Consider the following 19301-nt stretch of genomic DNA (forward strand, 5'->3'; position numbering starts at 1 on the left):
CTAGCAAAGTTGAAAATGTACATACCCTACCATGGAACCATTGCATTCCTAGGTGTATACCCCAGGGAAACTGTTGAATATGTACTCAAAGATATCTATACAGAAATGTTCACAACAGCACTGTGTTTAAAAAAAAAAAAATCAACCTAGATGTCCATTAACAAGACAATATTATACATATACATAAATATATATGATGTTATACTGCAACCTTAAAATGGTTAATATAAGCAAAACTTTAATAATCTAATCTAGAGGTATGTGGATAAATCTAAAAGAAAAAAGTTTGTTGAGCACAAAGAAAATGCAGTATGTATATCACACGTTCAAATTTTTGCAATAGGCATACAAATACCCATGTATATTGTTTATGAATATCCACATATATAAATAACTATAAAAACATGCACTGTGTTGATTAGCACCGCAAATTCAAGAGAGTAATTAACTCTGGGGAGGGAGAGACAGGAGATTTAAAAACAGCTTACATTAAAAAAAAAAAAAAAAAAACTGCTTACACTTTATCTCTTAAAAAAAATTTGATGTAAGTATAACAAAATGTGAAACAGATGACTTGACAAAGCTGAATGTTAAGTGTACATAAATTATTTTTATACTTTTCTGAATATCTGAGATAATTAGATATAAAGTGATATATTTTCATTATAAAAAAGTTTAGATTTTGCAGAATAGCATAAAGATAATAAAAATCATCTGTAATCAAACCATCCAAAGACAATAACTATTAACATTTTGTTGGAAATGCAGACTTTTTTCTTAGCACTTACATTTAAGTCTGTAATCTATTTTGAGTTAATTTTTATAGATGATACGATCCAACTTCATTTTTCTTGCCTTTGGACATCCAGTTGTCCCAGTACGGATTGTTGAAGAGGCTGTTTGTTCCCCATTGAATGGTCTTGATAATCTTATAGAAAATCAACTGATTGTAGATATAAGGATATATTTCTAGACTCCCAATTCTAATCCATTGATTTCCATGTCTGTCCTTATGCTAGTACCACAGAGCCTTGATTACTGTAGGCTTTGTATTAAGTTCTGAAACTGGGACATGCAAACCCTCCAACTTTGTTCTTTTTGAGGATTGTTTAGGCTATTTTGGGACCCTTGCAATTCAAGCCTGATTTTTTAATCTTTTTTTTTTTTTGGACTCTTAAGAAGAAAACCGAAAAGAGCCACTCATCGTCAATGGTTTTGCATAGTCTGTGAGATCAGCCTATGAATCTGAAAGCTAAAAGAAGATTAGATTTCTTTTCTTCATTTCAGCCCTTAGTCAAACCATTTTACTGTGAGGGGCAGGGCGGGGACAGAAAAAATACAAGAGTAAAGAAATATATGGTTTCTTGGGTTATGATAGTTTTTAGTTGTCCAGCTGTATTAGAACAAAGAGAAGAGGGGCGTCTGGGTGGCTCAGTCCTTAAGCATCAGCCTTTGGCTCAGGTCATGATCCCAATATCCTTGGATCAAGCCCCTCGTGGGGCTCCCCACTCAGCTTCTCCCTCTCCCATTCCCCCTGCTTGTGTTCTTTCTCTCGCTTTCTCTCTCTGTCAAATAAATAAATAAAATCTTAAAAAAACAAAAACAAAACAAAGAGAAGAACATTCCTGTGGACTATCTGCAGAACCTCCTGCCTACTTTGAATGATACTTAATTCTTCGTATCATTTCCCCCATTTCAAAAGAAACCCACTCTAATATAGCCTCTTCCCCCACAGCAACAACAGCCAAATGAAGAAGCGTCCAACGTCCGCAGTGGGCTACAAGAGGCCTATCAGCCAGTATGCTCGGGTTGCTATGGCAATGGGGTCCCACCCCAGGTACAGGGTAAGAAGCTGGGAAATAGAAGGGAGGGAAGGAGAGGGAGCCCAAGGGAGGTGATGCTCATAATCTCTGCTTGCTCTGCCTACCTCACCACCTCTGCTATCCCCAATATCAACGAAGTGCCGAAGAGATGGAACCTTCAGGGCCGCTGCTCACGTCTGCTCTGATGTTCCCACCACAGGCTGAAAACATCATGTTCCTGGAGCTGGATGTGTCCCCCCCAGCTGTCTTTGAGATGGAATTCTCTCATGACCAAGAACAAGATCCCCGCGCGCTACACATGGAGAGGCTCATGCGCTTGGACAGCTTTCTGGAAAGACCTTCCACATCTAAAGTTCGAAAGTCCAGGTCCTGGTCAGTACCCCTGTGCTCAGAGTGGGCAGGGGACTTAGGAGGCACAGAGACCACAGAGGCTGGATGAGGCTGAGGAGGGTTTTGGTTGTACCTGCCAGGCATTAAGGGTGGAGGGAAGGGATAACTGGGGTCTTCGGGGAAGAGTTCCCACAGCAACAGAATGAGGCAAAGGCCAGTCCTCACTTCTCGGTTTCCTGCTGTTTCTCAGCCTCCCCATTCTCACACCTCATCCCTCCCCTCTGCAGGTGCCAGACTCCTCAGCGGCCTCCAGCCTCTACCCCACAGGCCTCACTGGCCTCCGCTGCTCTGCGCCCCACAACAGTGCTAGACCATGAGTGACAACCTTCCGTCAGGCTGCCCGGCCAAGAGCCTCCTGGGACGGGGAGCCAACCCTGGATCGTCTCACCTGACACTCAGTGTGCGTGCGTGTGTGTGCATGTGCGTGTGCGTATGTGTGAGGGGGCGAGACCCTGGCAGACCGCGCGTCGGCCCGCTCTTCTCAGCCTCCTTTATTTAATTAATGTTATTTATTTGTGGAGTTCGGTTTTGGGGGAGATGCCCTCGCCTGAGCCTGCGGTGGTCACTACAGAGCCTCCTTTCCTTCTGACTTTAGAACCCCCCACCCCCGTGTCAGACCTCAAGCTCCTCTCTGTCAGCTGCTCCCAGAAGGGAAGGTAGCCAGGGCCTGAGGAGAGAGCACTCTTTCTACCTGTCTCACTCCATCATCCATCTCCTCCAGCTGACCGTGAGCAGTTCCTAAGCACTTTCTGGGACTAGAAAAACGCTCGATGTCCACAAAGGACCAGAGATGTCCCGACAGCGTTGGGCCTGTGCTCCCAGCGAACAGAGGCCTGCACTTCCCTCTCCGGACCTCAGATAACCTCTTTCGGCCTCTTGGGCTCCTTTTCAAGGACTTACATGACCTCACCGACACAGCCCATGCTCTTCGGCTTCGGCAAAAACTCATGGCTTACCCAGCTCTGCTTCCTGGCCACTGTCCCAACCTCTGGATGGGAATTGTGAACCGACCGGTGGAGGCCCCCCTTCAGGACCTGCAGAAAACGAAACCGTAATGGAGACAACACGGACAGTCATCAAAGGAAGTCCTGTCTCTGAGTCCCTTCGTTTCTGTCCCCACGGAGAAATAACTTGGGTCAAGTGATCAAGCCAACTCCCCGTTTTTTGAGATGCTGCTCCTTCCTGCTGTGGTCCTTTTCCTCTGCAGCTGCCTGGAGCCCAGTTCAGGGTGGCAGGAATCAATGTCATTCTCCCTCTGGCTACACAAAGGTACCGGAATCTGTTGCTTCCCCCTTCACGTAGCACAGGAGACAGAGACCCAGGCCCGATCTGCGAGCTTTGCCAATTAACGCCAGTTTCTGTATCCCGTTTGTCAAGCACTGTTTTGTTGAAAACGGATCCTTTCTTCAGCGTTGTGCAAATTAGTCCCTAGGGAAATGCTCCCCACTTCCTTTTGTGACATCTGAAAATGTTTCCAGTTATCTCAAGTAGTAAGTAAGTTTTGACCAAAAAAAAAAAAAAAGATAGAAAGATTAATTTTCATTGATTTACTTTGTAAGTGTATATTTTGGTAGAGGAATAAACAGGCAATCACGAAAGAAACAAGTGATTTAAGATCTCAAAATGCCCTCATAGTGGGAATCTCTGGTTCCCAGAAATAAAAGGATTTTAGTCATTGGGACAGAAGCATGAAACTGACAGAGATGCTTGCATTTGGTGGGGCAGGAATGGGGGCTGATTACCTGGGTCTTCTCTTGTTCCATCAGGAAGTGAACCCTTCTTGCACAGTTCAAGTTCTGCTCTAGGGACCAAGCTATGGTTTGGTTTCCTTCACTGATGCTGTCATTTCTGCCATAGAAAATGACAGAAATGACAACAACTAGATGGTTGGACAACTCAATTGCCATTTGCTCCCGTCCTTCAGGGGAACACCATTCTTCATCAGAGCGCAAGAGATTATTTGAGACTCAGGATTCGGATCAGAGGTTTGACTATGTCTGGGACAGGAATTATGTGTAGAAATCCCCCAGGCGGCCTGGGCACCAAGGGACGTCATGCCTACACTAAACAGCCTCTCCCGCTGACCTTTCCTATTTGTGGATGAAACAGCACGTGTCACCCCCATTCATCACTTGGACACATCGACTCTGCGTCATCTGGTCACTTGACCCTCACAGTCTTAGAGCACAAAATACCCAGTTTCACCACCACCACCCCCCCCCAGTCCGAGGGCTGGGCCCGAGGTGTGTCGAAGGAGGAGCTCCTGCCTGTGGCTTTGGTACGTGTGTGTGTGCGTGTTCTTGTGTGTGTGTGTGTGTGTGTTTACCTCCGCTCTACACTTGGGGGACACTCAACACTCAGTGTAAGATATGCTGGGAACAGGACCACCGGGGTGGTTGGATCTCAGTCTCTCTGTCTCTCTCCTTTCCCTTTTGATGTATCGAACATTTGATTGACAAAGTGAAGGCCTTGATGAGGACCATATTTCTGTGTCTGTTGCTATGGTCTTTATTTAGGACAACAGTTAATGCAGTGGCCCATTCTTGTCACTCTATACATATGACTATACGGGGACGTATGTAATATATAAATATATATAAAAAAACATTACCCTCTGGCTCCTTGGCTTCAGATGAGGCCTCTCTGTTGAGCTGAAACGCACCTGCAGCTTGGTGCTGCCGGCAGCCTGCTGCCCAGCCCTGTCCAAATTAACACAGTCGATAATAAAGGAATGAGTATCGTCACAGAATTGGTTGCCTGCCTTCTCTTCCCTTTTTACTTCTTTATACTTGCTTATGCACTTTCTCCTTTCTCTCTCTTCCTTGTTTTTCCAAGAGGGCTTGGGGAGTTTTCAGATCTCAGCTGCAGCTATCAGGACCTTGGGGAAGAATGGGCAGCTTAAAGGGGACTCATGTGCCCAACAAGGCCTGGAGGAAGGTCCCAGCTCTAGCCTGAAGTCTGTGTGAGAGCCATGGCAATGGCTGTTCGTGTTCCGGGTGAACAGTCCTGATCCCGTTCATTCTGAGCTGTTAGCAGGTGTCTGAACAGCCTGGATGTCCAGATTAGCTTGTCGATCACCATGTGACAGCTTTGCCCCTCCATTGATCAGTCAGGAGAGATGAAAGCGGGTAGTAATGTGTGTAAAGCACATAGATGTGGCTGGCACATCGTGGGCATGGAATTAAAATGGTTTAAAAGACTAATATCCCGGGGCACCTGGGTGGCTCAGTGGGTTAAAGCCTCTGCCTTCGGCTCAGGTCATGATCCCAGGTTCCTGGGATCAAGCCCCACATCAGGCTCTCTGCTCCTCAGGGAGCCTGCTTCCTCCTCTCTCTCTGCCTGCCTCTCTGCCTACTTGTGATCTCTGTCTGTCAAATAAATAAATAAAATATTTAAAAAAAAAAAAAGACTAATATCCCTAAATAAATAAAAAATCTTTGAAAAAAAAAAAACCTAATATCCCGTTCGGCTCTCTTCCCGGGGCTTCTTTCCCTCCCTCCATCTGGGTTCTGGCTGTTGGTTTCCTGGAGCATGGAGGCCTTATGGGAAATGAAAAGTCATTGCTGCTAACAAACAAACACAAAGCCCCTACCTCCGGGGAGGAGAAGGCCCTCGGGGAGCACTGTGGTTGACCAGTTGGTCAACCTTCCCCTTGAAGGGCTCCTTGCCCACCTGCCCTGTTCCAGCCTGGAGTGTCAGGGCTGGAATGGCTCTGCTGCTGGAGTTCTGCCAGGTGCTGGGTTAGGTCCTTCACCCCCGTGCACGCTCACTTCAGCCTCCCCCATGGAAGGTATTGTCGCTGATTCACAGATGGAATTTAGGAAAACGAACTAACTTGGCTCAAGACATGTGGGTAGTGACGAGGCTGGATTTCCACACTCTAAAGCCCATGTTTTGTTTTGTTTTTCCCTTCTGTGCCACCCCTCAAGCTCAGCTGTTCCTCAGGAAAATAATAGGTACCCTGTGTGTTTTATAAGTAGCGAAGGCCAGGGATAGAAGGGGAGTGGTCAGAATTAAAACCAAATCTTCAGAACCTGAACGTAGAGGTCCTCTTTTAAAACCACTTGTTTTGGGGCACCTGCATGGCTCAGAGGGTCGGGCCTCTGCCTTTGACTCTGGGCTGGGGTCATGGTTCCGGGGTCCTGGGATCGAGCCCTGCATCAGGCTCTCTGTTCGGCGGGGAGCCTGCTTCCCACTGTCTCTCTGCCTGCCTCTTTGCCTACTTGTGATTTCTCTCTCTCTGTCAAATAAATAAAATCCTTGAAAAAGAAAGAGAAGGAAAGAAAAAGAAGAAGAAGAAAAAAAACACTCGCTTTCTCCTGTTAGCAGTCAGGGGTCACCTGTATGACTGACACAGGTGGTTTTCTAGAGCTTCACAAAAAAGCCAGAGGGTAGAAACTCTCCCTTGGCCCCGGGATCTTTGACTAACTGTTTGTTGATAAAGAAGCCGCCATGTTTCACCTCCTCCTCCAAGACTGAGCCCCTGATCTCCAGAGGCCGGGATGTGTGTTAGTGGAAACTCTTGGGCATACTAAAGATTCATTTAAAATGGCCTGAATGAAATAAGGACACAGAAAAGTGTGCCGTGGACCCCAAGGGCAAGGACAGAACCAGTGCTCAGGAATAATCGAGTCCCGGGGACTCAAATGCCACAAAGACCCTCTCTAGTTCACCCAACTTCTTCCTTGTGGGGTTCGAGCTCTTTCCTCGGCTACTCCAGTTCGTGACGTAGAATATACATCTGCCAGCAGCAGCTCTCTGTTGACACAATCCAGTCACCCAGAGAGACTTAGAATCTCACTCCCAGTGCCAGATTCATGAGAATGTGATTCCAGTTCAGTGGTTAGGGTCAGGCGGGTGGAAACACGATATCTGACCAAGACCTCCGAAAGTTCTGTGGCTGTAACCATGCGTATGGAGGGGGAGTGGAAATAAAGATTGTCTCAAAGAAGATGCTGGGGGTAGTTCTGGGGATGGAGTGTGGTCTGCACAGCTGTCTGTGACTGTGAGCCATCCATGACGTGTGCATCCGTCACCCATGATGGCTTAAGAAAGTTTGCTCTGGGGCGCCTGGATGGCTCAGTGGGTTAAGCCTCTGCCTTCTGCTCAGGTCATGATCCCAGAGTCCAGGGATGGAGCCTGCATCAGGCTCTGCTCAGCAGGGAGCCTGCTTCCCCCTCTCTCTCTGCCTGCCTATCTGCCTGCTGGTGATCTCTGACTGTCAAATAAATAAAATCTTCGGAATAAAAAAAGAAAGAAAGCAAGTTTGCTCTGGGGCACCTGGGTGGCTCTGTTGGTTAAGCAGTGGCCTTTGGTTCCATTCCTGATCCTGGAGTCCCAGGATCGAGTCCCACTTCCAACTCCCAGCTCAGTGGGGAGTCTGCTTCTCCCTCTGACCTTCTCCCCTCTCATGCTCACTCTTACTCTCTTTCAAAAAAATAAATAAAATCTTGGGAAAAAAAAAAAAAAAAAAAAGGAAAGAAAGTTTGCTCTGCAGCCAGCCATCCTATTATTCTGGCTATTTTTCTTAGGACATGGTCCAAGGCTCACCTGCATCACAATTAACACCCTCAGAGATTCTTTCTACTCCATTAGGTCAAGTACAGATGCATGGGGTAGACCCTATAGGTTGTCTTTCCAATATCCATTCTTCCCTTCTTCCTTATTCATAAAAATTGCTCAAAGAGATGAGCATAGGGCGCCTGGGTGTTTCAGTTTGTTAACCAGCTGCCTTAGGCTTGGGTCATGATCCCAGAGTGCTGGGATCAGTCCCGTAGCCATTGGGGCTCTTCCCTCAGCCGGGAGCCTACTTCTCCCTCCCCCTCTGTCTGCTACTCCCTCTGCTTATGCTCTCTCTCTGTTAAATAAAATCTTAAAAAAAAAAAAAAAAAAAAAAAAGGAGAACAGTGTATCCAACTAAAAATATTCATATTGCTAGACTCTCCTGCAGCAATGTAACATGGTTTTGGCTAAGCAGACATAAATGGAAGTTGGTTACGAATTTGTGGAAATGTTTTTCCTCTTCCCCTTCTTCTTCCTTCCTAAAAATCACATGCACCCCCCTGGAAATGCATTCTCTCATTGAACAACCATTTACCGAGCACCTGTTACCCACATATTCATTCTAGGCGTTGTGCTGGGAATACAGCAGTGAACAGAATAAAGAGAAGCCCCTGCCCTCCCCACCCCCTACCCCTGTCTGGTAATTACACTATAGGGTAGGGAGAAAAAGACATTGAACAAGGAAAACACATTGCATGTCAGATGGTGATAGTGTTGTTGGGAAAAATAAAGCCCAGAAGGGAGACGTGGTGGGGGGAGGGGGTTCCTGGGTGGCTCAGTTGTTGGGCGTCTGCCTTGGGCTCAGGTCATGATCTCAGGGTTCTGGGATCAATCTCCCTGTCGGGCTGTCTGCTCAGTGGGAGGCCTGCTTCTCCCTCTGCCGCTCCCCCTGCTTGTGTTCTATCTTTCCCTGTCTTTCTCTGTCTAACAAATAAATAAAACCTTTATCACCAAAAAAAAAAAAAGGGACACCAGCCTGGGTCGGTTCACATCTGGTTTGATGATGGTGGCAGACGGGGCACCTGGCTGGCTCAGTCGCTGGAGTGGAGCATGTGACGCTTGATCCCGGGGTTCTAAACCCAAGCCCCACTCTGGGTGTAGAGATTACTTAAAAATAAAATCTTTAAAAAAAAGAATAATAATGGTGGCAGACAAATCCCTACAGGTTTAAACCAGTATTAGGGGGGATTTGCCAGGAATTTGCATGTGAAACGAACACCTCCAGGTGATCTCCGTGAATTCGCACTGAAGGGTGAGAATCTCCTTAAACCATTTGCAATTCCAAGTCACGCTCCCAGAGGACCTGCCTTTCAACCTGCCAGCGGAAGCGGGGTGGGGGGGTTATGTAGACACCAGGAACACACTCAAAGATGGTAGAGGAGGAAGACTTAAGTCCCTCAAGGACCCTCAGAGCCCCTGGAGCTCCTGTACTCAGTCATGCCTCATTTTTTCTTCACAATGGGACAGAGGGAGAGGTAAGGTGCTATCCCCTTTGGGCTAGAAAAACCAACGTGACTATTTGCTCACATCCAAATCTCCCACGTGCCAATAAGCAAAAGTAGACCCAGAAATGGAAAGTGATTTCCCAAAGTCAAACAAATGGTCAGCAGGTGAGATGGACTTGGAAGGCATAAAGATTTACTCATCTAACTCACTGTTTATATTTTCTGTTGTGTGTGGATTTTATTTTTATTTTTTAAATAATTTGAAACTCGGGTGCCTGCGTGGCTCAGTGGGTTAAAGCCTCTGCCTTCAGCTCAGGTCATGATCTCAGGGTCCTGGGATGGAGGCCCGCATTGGGCTCTCTGCTCTCAGGGAGCCTGCTTCCTCCTCTCTCTGCCTGCCTCTCTGCCTACTTGTGATCTCTGTCTGTCAAATAAATAAATAAAATCTTTAAAAAATAACAATAAATAAATAAATAAATAGAAACTCACAGAATTTCTTGCAAGAATTTTACTAAGAACACCCATAGACTCTTTTTTGTTTGTTTATATTAAAATTTTTTTTTTTTTTTTTTTTTTTTTTTTTTTTTTTTTTTTTTTAGTTTCGGTAGTCCTCCGTGTCTAGTGTAAGGCCCGACTCGTGGCTCGAACTCATGAACCAAGACTTGAGTGGAGATCAAGAGTCCATTGCTCAACCGATAGAGCCACCCATGTGCTCCTTTAAGATTTTATTTTTAGGGTCCCGTGGGTGGTTCAGTTGGTTAAGCGGCTGCCTTCGGCTCAGGTCATGATCCCAGTGTCCTGGAATAGAGTCCCACATCCTGCTCCTTGCTCGGCAGGGAGCCTGCTTCTCTCTCTGTCTCTGCCTGCTTCTCTGTCTGCCTGTGCTCCCTCTCTCTCTGACAAATAAATAAATAAAATCTGAAAAAAATATATATATATATTTTATTTTTAAATAACCTCTACACCCAACAGGGGACTTGAACTCACAACTCTGAGATCAGGAGTCACAGGATCCACCGACTGAGCCAGCCAGCACCCCGCCACTTTACTCCATTCTTGACTTTTGCACCCTTAACATGTTCCAGTCTTTTAGTCCAGTTAATTTGTGGGCTGTCCCTCAATTAAGGATTGATGTTTCCTCCTAATTAGATCCAGGTGATGCACAGACTCGGACGCTGTGGCCTTCTCACTGTACGCCATTAGGTGACAGGTAATGACATTGTGTTATCCTATTACCAGTGACTTGGATCATTTATTTAGGCGGTGTCTACCAGGCTTCTCTATTATAAAGTAGTTCTTCCTTAACCTTTCGTAATGAATAGTATTTTGTCAGGAGAGACTGAGAACTATGTAAATTTCCCACTACTTCTTCTTCTTCTTCTTCTTTTGAAGATTTTACTGGGATGCCTGGGTGGCTCAGTTGGTTAAGCAGCTGCCTTTGGCTCAGGTCATGATCCCAGGGTCCTGGGACTGAGCCCCACATTGGGCTCCCTGCTTGGTGGGAAGCCAGCTTGTCCCTCTGCCTCTTCCCCCATGCGTGCTCTCTTTTACTCTCTTTGTCAAAAAAATTAATAAAATCTTTTTTAAAAAGATTTTATTGGGGCACCTGGGTGACTCAGTGGGTTAAACCTCTGCCTTCAGCTCAGGTCATGACCCAGGGTCCTGGGATCAAGCTCCAAAGGGGGAGGGGAGGGGCTCTCTGCTCAGCGGGGAGCCTGCTTCCTCCTCTCTCTTTGCCTGCCTCTCTGCCTACTTGTGATCTGTCTCTGTCAAATATATAAATAATTTTTTTTAAGATTTTATTTATTTATTTGACAGAAGGAGAGAGTGCAAGCAGGCAGAACATCAGGGAGAACCAGGCTCTCCTTTGAGCAAGGAGCATAACGCAGAACTCGATCCCAGGACCCTGGCATCAGGACCCTAGCCAAAGGCAGAGGATTATTGACGGAGCCACCCAGGTGCCCCCATTCCTCCACTGTCGACCCAGCATCTCAGGGTTGGTTTTGGTGTTCCCGTTTTTCATATTTATAATTCCTTTCCCTGACAGATGAGACATCTGGTTCCCATTAACCCCAGCGGATTTACTTATTTGCCAGATTCCCTTGCATGTGGCCAATTTCTTGACTCTCTTGGCGCTGCCACCATGCTCAATTGCCCTCCAGTACCGACCTTGGCCAGGCCCTGCTCTGCAGCCACACCTGATGGCTTTTTAAACTGAATCCCTGAGGAAAGGAGAAAATTAAAGAGGGACAAGGGGAGAGACGCATTATTTTTGAAGCAGGAACCCCCCCAATTCTATATTCCTTTCCATGTGCCACAACAAATTTCGAAAAGTACGAGAAGACAAGAAAAAAACAAGGATGTAAACTGTCCCTACTCTAGGAGTTTACAAATAGAATAGGTGTAAATATTAAGAGCAAAAATTCAGGGCACCTCCGTGGCTTAGTTGGCTCAGTGCCTACCTTTGGCTCAGGTGCTCTCTCTCTCTCTCTCTCTCTCTTTCCCTCTCAAATAAGTAAAATCTTTAAAAAAAAAAAAAGGGGGGGGCTGGGTGGCTCAGTGGGGTAAAGCCTCTGCCTTCGGCTCTGGTCATGATCCCAGGGTCCTGGGATCAAGCCCCACATCTGGCTCTCTGCTCAGCAGGGAGCCTGCTTCCCTTCCTCTCTCTGCCTGCCTCTCTGCCTACCTGAGATCTCTGTCTGTCTCTGTCAAATAAATAAATAAAATCTTTAAAAATAAATAAATAAATAAATAAATAGAGCGGAGAGCCAGCATACTCATCACCCGTGCTGATGCCCAATGTGCACACTGTGGCTTCCACCTGGCACTTGTCCCCATTGGTGAGGTAGTGGTATTTGGGACCTTCCTCCACATGCTCCTAGGCAAGTCAGTCAACATCCTTGGCTTCAGGATCCTCATAGAAAAGGTCAAACTGATGACCTTTCCCTGCCCCACCCCCTCACCAACAGCTACTGATAAGAGACACCAGAATTTTATAAACAATTAAGAACCCTATGTTAGGGGTGCCTGGGTGGCTCAGTGGGTTAAAGCCTCTGCCTTCGGCTCAGGTCATGATCTCAGGGTCTTGGAATGGAGCCCTGCATCGGGCGCCCTGCTCATTGGGGAGCCTGCTTCCCCCTCTCTGCCTGCCTTTCTGCCTACTTGTGATCTCTGCCTGTCAAATTAAAAAACAAAAAAAGAACCCTATGTTATCATTATGGTTGTTGTATCACTTAGGATGTAAGATCAGCTGCCTATTGGCAATCTACAACAATTGGGGCTTAAACAAGGTACAAACTTTATTACTCGCTCACGTAGTATTATGGGTCTAAGTGGACCAAGGCTCCTTTGGGGACTGATAGGGCTGTTCCGTGGAAGTAGAGACCAAGACCCCTTGCATATTGTTGGTGAACATCTTCAGAGTGTTGAAGAAGTAGAGGACACACCCTATTCCTTTATGGGAACCTGGAATTTGCATACTCCTATTGGTTAGAACTTTGCCCCATCTCCTTTCAAAGTGGAAACCTGTGTTTTTCTTCTAAGTGGCGAATTATCGGGGATTTTATTATAGTATTATTGCATGTATTAGCCCTTTACCTGTTCATGGGGTATGCCCTTTATTCTTTTTTTAAGATCTTATTCTTATTTTTCTTTTTTAAAGATATCATTTATTTATTTGACAGAGAGAGATCACAAGTAAGCAGAGAGGCAGGCAGAGAGAGAGGGGGAAGCAGGCTCACTGCTGAGTGGAGAGCCCAATGTGGGACTCGATCCCAGGACCCTGAGATCATGACCTGAGCCGAAGGCAGTAGCTTTACCCACTGAGCCACCTAGGCGCCCTAAGATTTTATTTTTAAGTAATCTCTACACCGAAGGTGGGGCTCGAACTCACAACCCTGAGATCAAGCGTTGTGGGCTCCACCAACTGAACTCTGCAGGAGCCCCTGCCCTGTGTTCTCTGGGCTTTTCTTTCTTTCTTTCTTTCTTTTTTTAAGATTTTATTTATGTATTTGACAGACAGATCACAAGTAGGCAGAGAGGCAGGCGGAGAGAGGGAGGAGGAAGCAGGCTCCCCGCTGGGTGGAGAGACCAATGTGGGGCTTGATTCCAGGACCCTGGGATCATGACCTGAGTGGAAGGCAGAGGCTTTAGCCCACTGAGCCATCCAGCCACCCCTCTTTGGGCTTTTCATTATGGCCTCAGCAAAGTCCAGATGTGTCTATGCCAGGAACAGTAGAGACAAAGTCTGGGGGATTTGGACCTTACACAATTTTGGGGAGTGGGAAGAGAGCACTTATTAAGAAAAAGAAAAGGTATTATGAAACAAAATTAGACATCAGAGTGAATATTTGTTTAGAATAAGAAAATAAATCACAACATATTACAGAGTTTAAGGGCTAACAAATAGGGGCGCCTGGGTCCTGGGGTCAAGTCGTTGGGCTCTCTGCTCAGCAGGGAGCCTGCTTCCCTTCCTCTCTCTCTGCCTACTTGTGATCTCTGTCTGTCAAATAAATAAATAAAATCTTTTAAAAAAGCTAACAAATAGCACATTGCAAAATTCAGAAAAATAATACAAAACTGGTATTTTAAGAGAATTCTTTTAATTTTTTTAAAAGATTTTATTTATTTATTTGACAGACAGAGATCACAAGTAGGCAGAGAGGCAGGCAGAGAGAGAGAGAGAGAGAGGGAAGCAGGCCTCCTGCGGAGCAGGGAGCCCAATGTGGGGCTCGATCCCAGGACCCTGAGATCATGACCTGAGCCGAAGGCAGCAGCCCAAACCACTGAGCCACCCAGGCGCCCCAAGAGAATTTTTTTTTTAAAGATTTCATTTATTTATTTGACAGACAGAGATCACAAGTAGGCAGAGAGGCAGGCAGACGGAGAGGAGGGAAGCAGGCTCCCTGCCGAGCAGAGAGCCCGATGCGGGACTCGATCCCATGACCCTGAGATCACGACCTGAGCCGAAGGCAGCGGCCTAACCCACTGAGCCACCCAGGCGCCCCAAAACTGGTATTTTATTTTATTTTATTTTTTTTTTTTAAGATTTTATTTATTTATTTGACAGAGAGAAATCACAAGTAGGCAGAGAGGCAGGCAGAGAGAGAGAGAGGAGGAAGCAGGCTCCCCGCTGAGCAGAGAGCCCGATGCGGGACTCGATCCCAGGACCCTGAGATCATGACCTGAGCCGAAGGCAGCGGCTTAACCCACTGAGCCACCCAGGCGCCCCAAAACTGGTATTTTAAATACATGACAGAACTCTCTAAGACTTTTTGCCCTGTATTTTTCTACAGTGCATTTTTTTTGGATACCTCTACCTTTGACAGCAATTTTGTAATGTTTTCTTCCCTAAAAATAGAAAAATAATTCAGTCTTTCTCTTACTGAAAGTTTATTTATTTTTTTTTAAAATATTTTATTTATTTATTTGACAGAGATTACAAGTAGGCAGAGAGGCAGGCAGAGAGAGAGAAAGGAGGGAGCAGGCTCCCTGCTGAGCAGAGAGCCAGACTCTCGGGGCTCGATCCCAAGACCCTGGGATCATGACCTGAGCCGAAGGCAGAGGCTTTAACCCACTGAGCCACCCAGGTGCCCCTTACTGAAAGTTTAGAAGTTTCTTTCTGCTTCAACTCTTTCTTGTTAATGTCATGTAAATCCTTAGAACTATGGTTAAATTTGGGAAAACCTCCGGGTGCTTGGTTGTCTCATTTGGTTGGGTAGCTGCCTTTGGCTCAAGTCATGATCCCAGGGTCCAGGGATCAATTCCCACATTGGGCTCTCTGCTCAGCGAGAAGTCTGCTTCTCTCCCTGACCTTTCCCCTCCCATGCTCTCTCTCTCTCTTTTTTTCTAATTTTTATTTATTTTTTAAATTTCTTTTCAGTGTTCCAGAATTCATTGTTTATGCACCACACCCAGTGCTCCATGCCATACATGTCCTCCATAATACCCACCACCAGGCTCCCCCAACCTCCCACTCTCCTCCCCTCCAAAACCCTCAGATTGTTTCTGAGTCCGCAGTCTCTCATGGTTCATCTCCCCCTCCAATTTCCCCCAGCTCCCTTCTCCTCTCCATCTCCCCATGTCCTCCATGTTATTCCTTATCCTCCGCAAATAATCGAAAGCATATGATAATTGACTCTCTCTGCTCGACTTATTTCACTCAGCTCTCATGCTCTATCTTTCTTTCATTCTCTCTCTCTCTATCTCAAATACATACATAAATAAAATCTTTATAAAAAAAACAAAAATAGGGGCACTTAGGTGGCTCAGTCACTTAAGCGACTGCCTTCAACTCAGGTCATGATCCTGGAGTCCTGAGATTAAGGCCCACATGGGGCTTCCAGCTCCATGGGAAGTCTGCTTCTCCCTCTGACCTCTCCTCTCATGCTCTCTCTTTCTCTCTCAAATAAATAAATAAAATCTTTTTTTTTTTAAAGATTTTATTTATTTATTTGAGAGACAGAGAGAGAATATGAGAGGGGGGAGGGTCAGAGGGAGAAGCAGACTCCTTGCCAAGCAGGGAGCCCAATGCGGGACCCGATCCCGGGACTCCAGGATCATGACCCGAGCGGAAGGCAGTCGCTCAACCAACTGAGCCACCCAGGTACCCTAAAATCTTTTTAAAAAATAAATAAAAATTAAAAATTAAAAAAAAAAACAAATTTGGGGAATCCTCTAACAAATTTTTTTTCATCTCTGAGCTATAAGATTTCAGGACATTCCAAGTTGTGTGTGCCCAATAACTAAACTTAAACACTGTTTGAAATAATAATGCTTATTAACCAGTTTGTTGGCAATGTTCTAATTGTGATGGTTTCATATGAATTTTTTTTAAAGATTTTTATTTATTTATTTGACAGAGATCACAAGTAGGCAGAGAGGCAGGCAAAGAGAGAGGAGGAAGCAGGCTCCCTGCTGAGAAGAGCGCTGAATGCAGAACTCCATCCCAGGACCCTGAGATCATGACCTGAGCTGAAGGCAGAGGCTTAACCCCCTGAGCCACCCAGGCTCCCCTAAATTTTTGGTATTATTTTCGCATGTCAGTATCTGCAGGGATGCAGAAAACATAAACACAAATGTACTAACTCTTTTATTATGGCCACAAGATTGTGCCTGTAAACACAAGAATCCTGATAAATTCTCTTATGCACAATATCCATCAAAAAAAAAAAAGAAATTTTGCTTATGGTTATTATTATTTTTTCTGATGGTATACTTTTTTTTTTATTAGTTTCAGGGGTAGAATTTAGTGATTCACCAGTTGCATTCAAAACCCAGTGCTCATTACATCACATGCCCACCTTAATGCCCAACCCCCAGTTACCACCCCCCCACCTCCCCTCCAGCAACCCTCAGTTTGTTCTCTATAGTTAAGTCTCTTATGGTTTGCCTCCCTCTGTTTTCATCTTTTTTTTTTTTAAATTTTGGTTATTATTTTTTTTAAGATTTTATTTATTTACTAGAGAGAGCGCAGCAGGTAGAACAGCAGGCAGAGGGAGAGGGAAAAGCAGGCTCCCTGCTGAGCAGAGACACCCCCACCCCCACCCCCACCCCTGCCCAGGGACCTCCCAGGGATCATGACCTGAGCAGGAAGGCATATGCTTAGCTGACTGAGCCATCCAGGCACCTGTATCTTGTGGTCATATACACTGTGTCATGTACATTCCTAACAGGAGGGTATTTCCAAGTTGATCAGGCATTGCAGAGAACCGAACAGTCCAGTTCCACTGTTTTGCACATCTGGTAGCTGGAAGAGATTTCTGCAGACTAGCTTTGGGCTCTGTAAATGTCAGTATCGTCTCTCCTTCACTATCTCCGGTGCCAGGCACTGCACGACTCTTCATTACCCATTAATAATGTCTGGCCTTGCACCCTTGCATTTTGCTACCAGATGAGTTGGCCGAGTGGATGAGGGCCATATTCCTGGCAGCCATTCCCGCACTAGGCCGGCTAGCAATAATATAGCTATACGTGCAAGTGACTGTGAACCACATAAATATATCCCACTAAACCAAACTAAATCTGTCTCCAACTCAACTTCTCTTTAGAATTCAAAAATGTCTGCAGCCATGCCATGAAGGTATGAAGGAAGTGGGAGTAGAAAGAGACAGTGGTTTTAAGTAACTCCAGTTAAAATATCTTTTTTTTCCCCTTTTTTAAAGATTTTATTTTATTTTTTTTTTATTTTTTTTTTTTTTTTAAAGATTTTATTTACTTATTTGACAGAGAGAGATCACAAGCAGGCAGAGAGGCAGGCAGAGAGAGAGAGGGAAGCAGGCTCCCTGCCGAGCAGAGAGCCCGATGCGGGACTCGATCCCAGGACCCTGGGATCACGACCCGAGCCGAAGGCAGCGGCTTAACCCACTGAGCCACCCAGGCGCCCCTAAAGATTTTATTTATTGAGGGGCACCTGGGTGGCTCAGTGGGTTAAAGCCTCTGCCTTTGGCTCAGGTCATGATCCCAGGATCACAATCCCAGGGTCCTGGGATGGAGCCCTGCATCATCTGGCTCTCTGCTCAGCAGGGAGCCTGCTTCCCTTCCTCTCTCACTGCCTGCCTCTCTGCCTACTTGTGATCTCTGTCAAATAAATAAATAAAATATTTTTTAAGAAAAGATTTTTTTTATTGAGAGAGAGAGAGAGAGCAAGAGAGAATACAAGCAGGGGAGGGGCAGAGGACAAGGGAGAAGCAGACTCCCTGCTGAGCACGGGCTACATCTCAGGACCCCAAGATCATAACCTGAGTCTGAAGCCCACTCAGGTGCCCCTGAAATATCTTATAGAATTTTGTAAGGAACATATGACCATATAAATACATCGTTAAGGCTCCTCACTGGGCCCTGCAAGCAGGGGTATCCTAGGGACTAAGCTTCAGTAGCTTTGGAGTAAATTTACCTTAGTCCCTGCAGCCATTGGGCAGAGCTTTCAAGGCAAAGCAATTCAAGTTAGAAGCCAACCTCAAATTCCCCCTTGGCAACTTAGCTCTGGTTTTTCTGCTGTCTCTTCCATAGCACTTCACCCCCCACCCCCCAACCTCCATCCCAAAGGCTGCTCTCCTTCTGATAAAGAAAACATAAATAGGCAAGTATCTCCATAGAAAAAACTTTCCCTCCCTTCCTTACTTTTTTTTTTTTTTTTTTTTTAAGATTTTATTTATTTGTCAGAGACAGGGAGAGGCAGAAAGAGAGCACAAGCATGGGGAGCAGCAGGCAGAGGGAGAAGTGGGCTCCCCACTGAGCCAGGAGCCCCAAGCCTGACTGGATCCCAGGACCCTGGGATCATGACCAGAGCTCAAGGCAGAGCTTAACCAACTGAGCCACTCAGGTGACACCCCCCCACCCCCGTGAGACTGTTTTTTTTTTAAGTTTATTTATTTATTTATTTATTTAGTAATCTCTACACCCAATCTGGGTCTCAAACTCATGCCCCTGAGACCAAGAGTTGCAGGCTCTTCTAACTGAGCCAGCCAGGTACACCAGAAACTAGTTTTTTTTTTTTTTTTTTTTTTAGATTTTATTTATTTATTTATTTATTTGACAGGCAGAGATCACAAGCAGGCAGAGAGGCAGGCAGAGAGAGAGAGAGAGAGAGAGAGAGAGAGAAGCAGGCTCCCCGCTGAGCAGAGAACTGGATGCAGGACTCGATTCCAGGACCCAGAGATCATGACCGAAGCCGAAGACAGTGGCCCAACCCACTGAGCCACCCAGGCACCCCAGAAACTAGTTTTTAATTATGAGATCAATATCTCCCAAGTCGGAAATGTAGAAATAAAGAAACATACACGTACATGCACACATATACACAGGAATTAAGCAATATTTAGAGAAATAATTTTAATGTTTTGATCTATGTATTTGGGGACTATTGAGAATGGGTAGCTAAGAGCTGCCCACCCCGTTCTGGGGCTGTGCCTAGCTCACAAGCTGCATTCATGGAAGGAGGAGCTGCTGGGGGGGGGGGGGGGAGTGGCGCTGTGGTTGGGGAGAGAGGTGCGCATGCGCAGGCACTCCTGTGCCCCTACGCAGGTTTAGAGACCTGGGCTACACATCTGGTACCATGTGGAATGTGTGTTCTGTTTGGCTA

At 45.9% G+C, this 19301-nt stretch overlaps 1 protein-coding gene across 2 annotated transcripts in view; it reads left to right on the top strand.

The window, feature by feature from the left end:
- The window catches only part of KIF3C (kinesin family member 3C), a 35622-nt gene extending 31879 nt beyond the window's left edge, over positions 1-3743 (top strand). The window contains exons 6-8 of one of the 2 annotated variants that reach the window (XM_059132451.1): positions 1736-1844; positions 2023-2189; positions 2441-3743. In XM_059132451.1, the coding sequence (XP_058988434.1) occupies positions 1736-1844; positions 2023-2189; positions 2441-2534 (370 nt within the window). In that variant the 3' untranslated portion in view covers positions 2535-3743. Of the gene's footprint in view, positions 1-1735; positions 1845-2022; positions 2196-2440 lie in introns of both variants that reach the window. The other variant, XM_059132450.1, reaches the window with a different exon arrangement.
- Positions 3744-19301: the final 15558 nt, after the last annotated feature.

Source organism: Mustela lutreola, chromosome 9, assembly GCF_030435805.1.
Source record: "Mustela lutreola isolate mMusLut2 chromosome 9, mMusLut2.pri, whole genome shotgun sequence".
NCBI classification, from domain to species: domain Eukaryota; kingdom Metazoa; phylum Chordata; class Mammalia; order Carnivora; family Mustelidae; genus Mustela; species Mustela lutreola.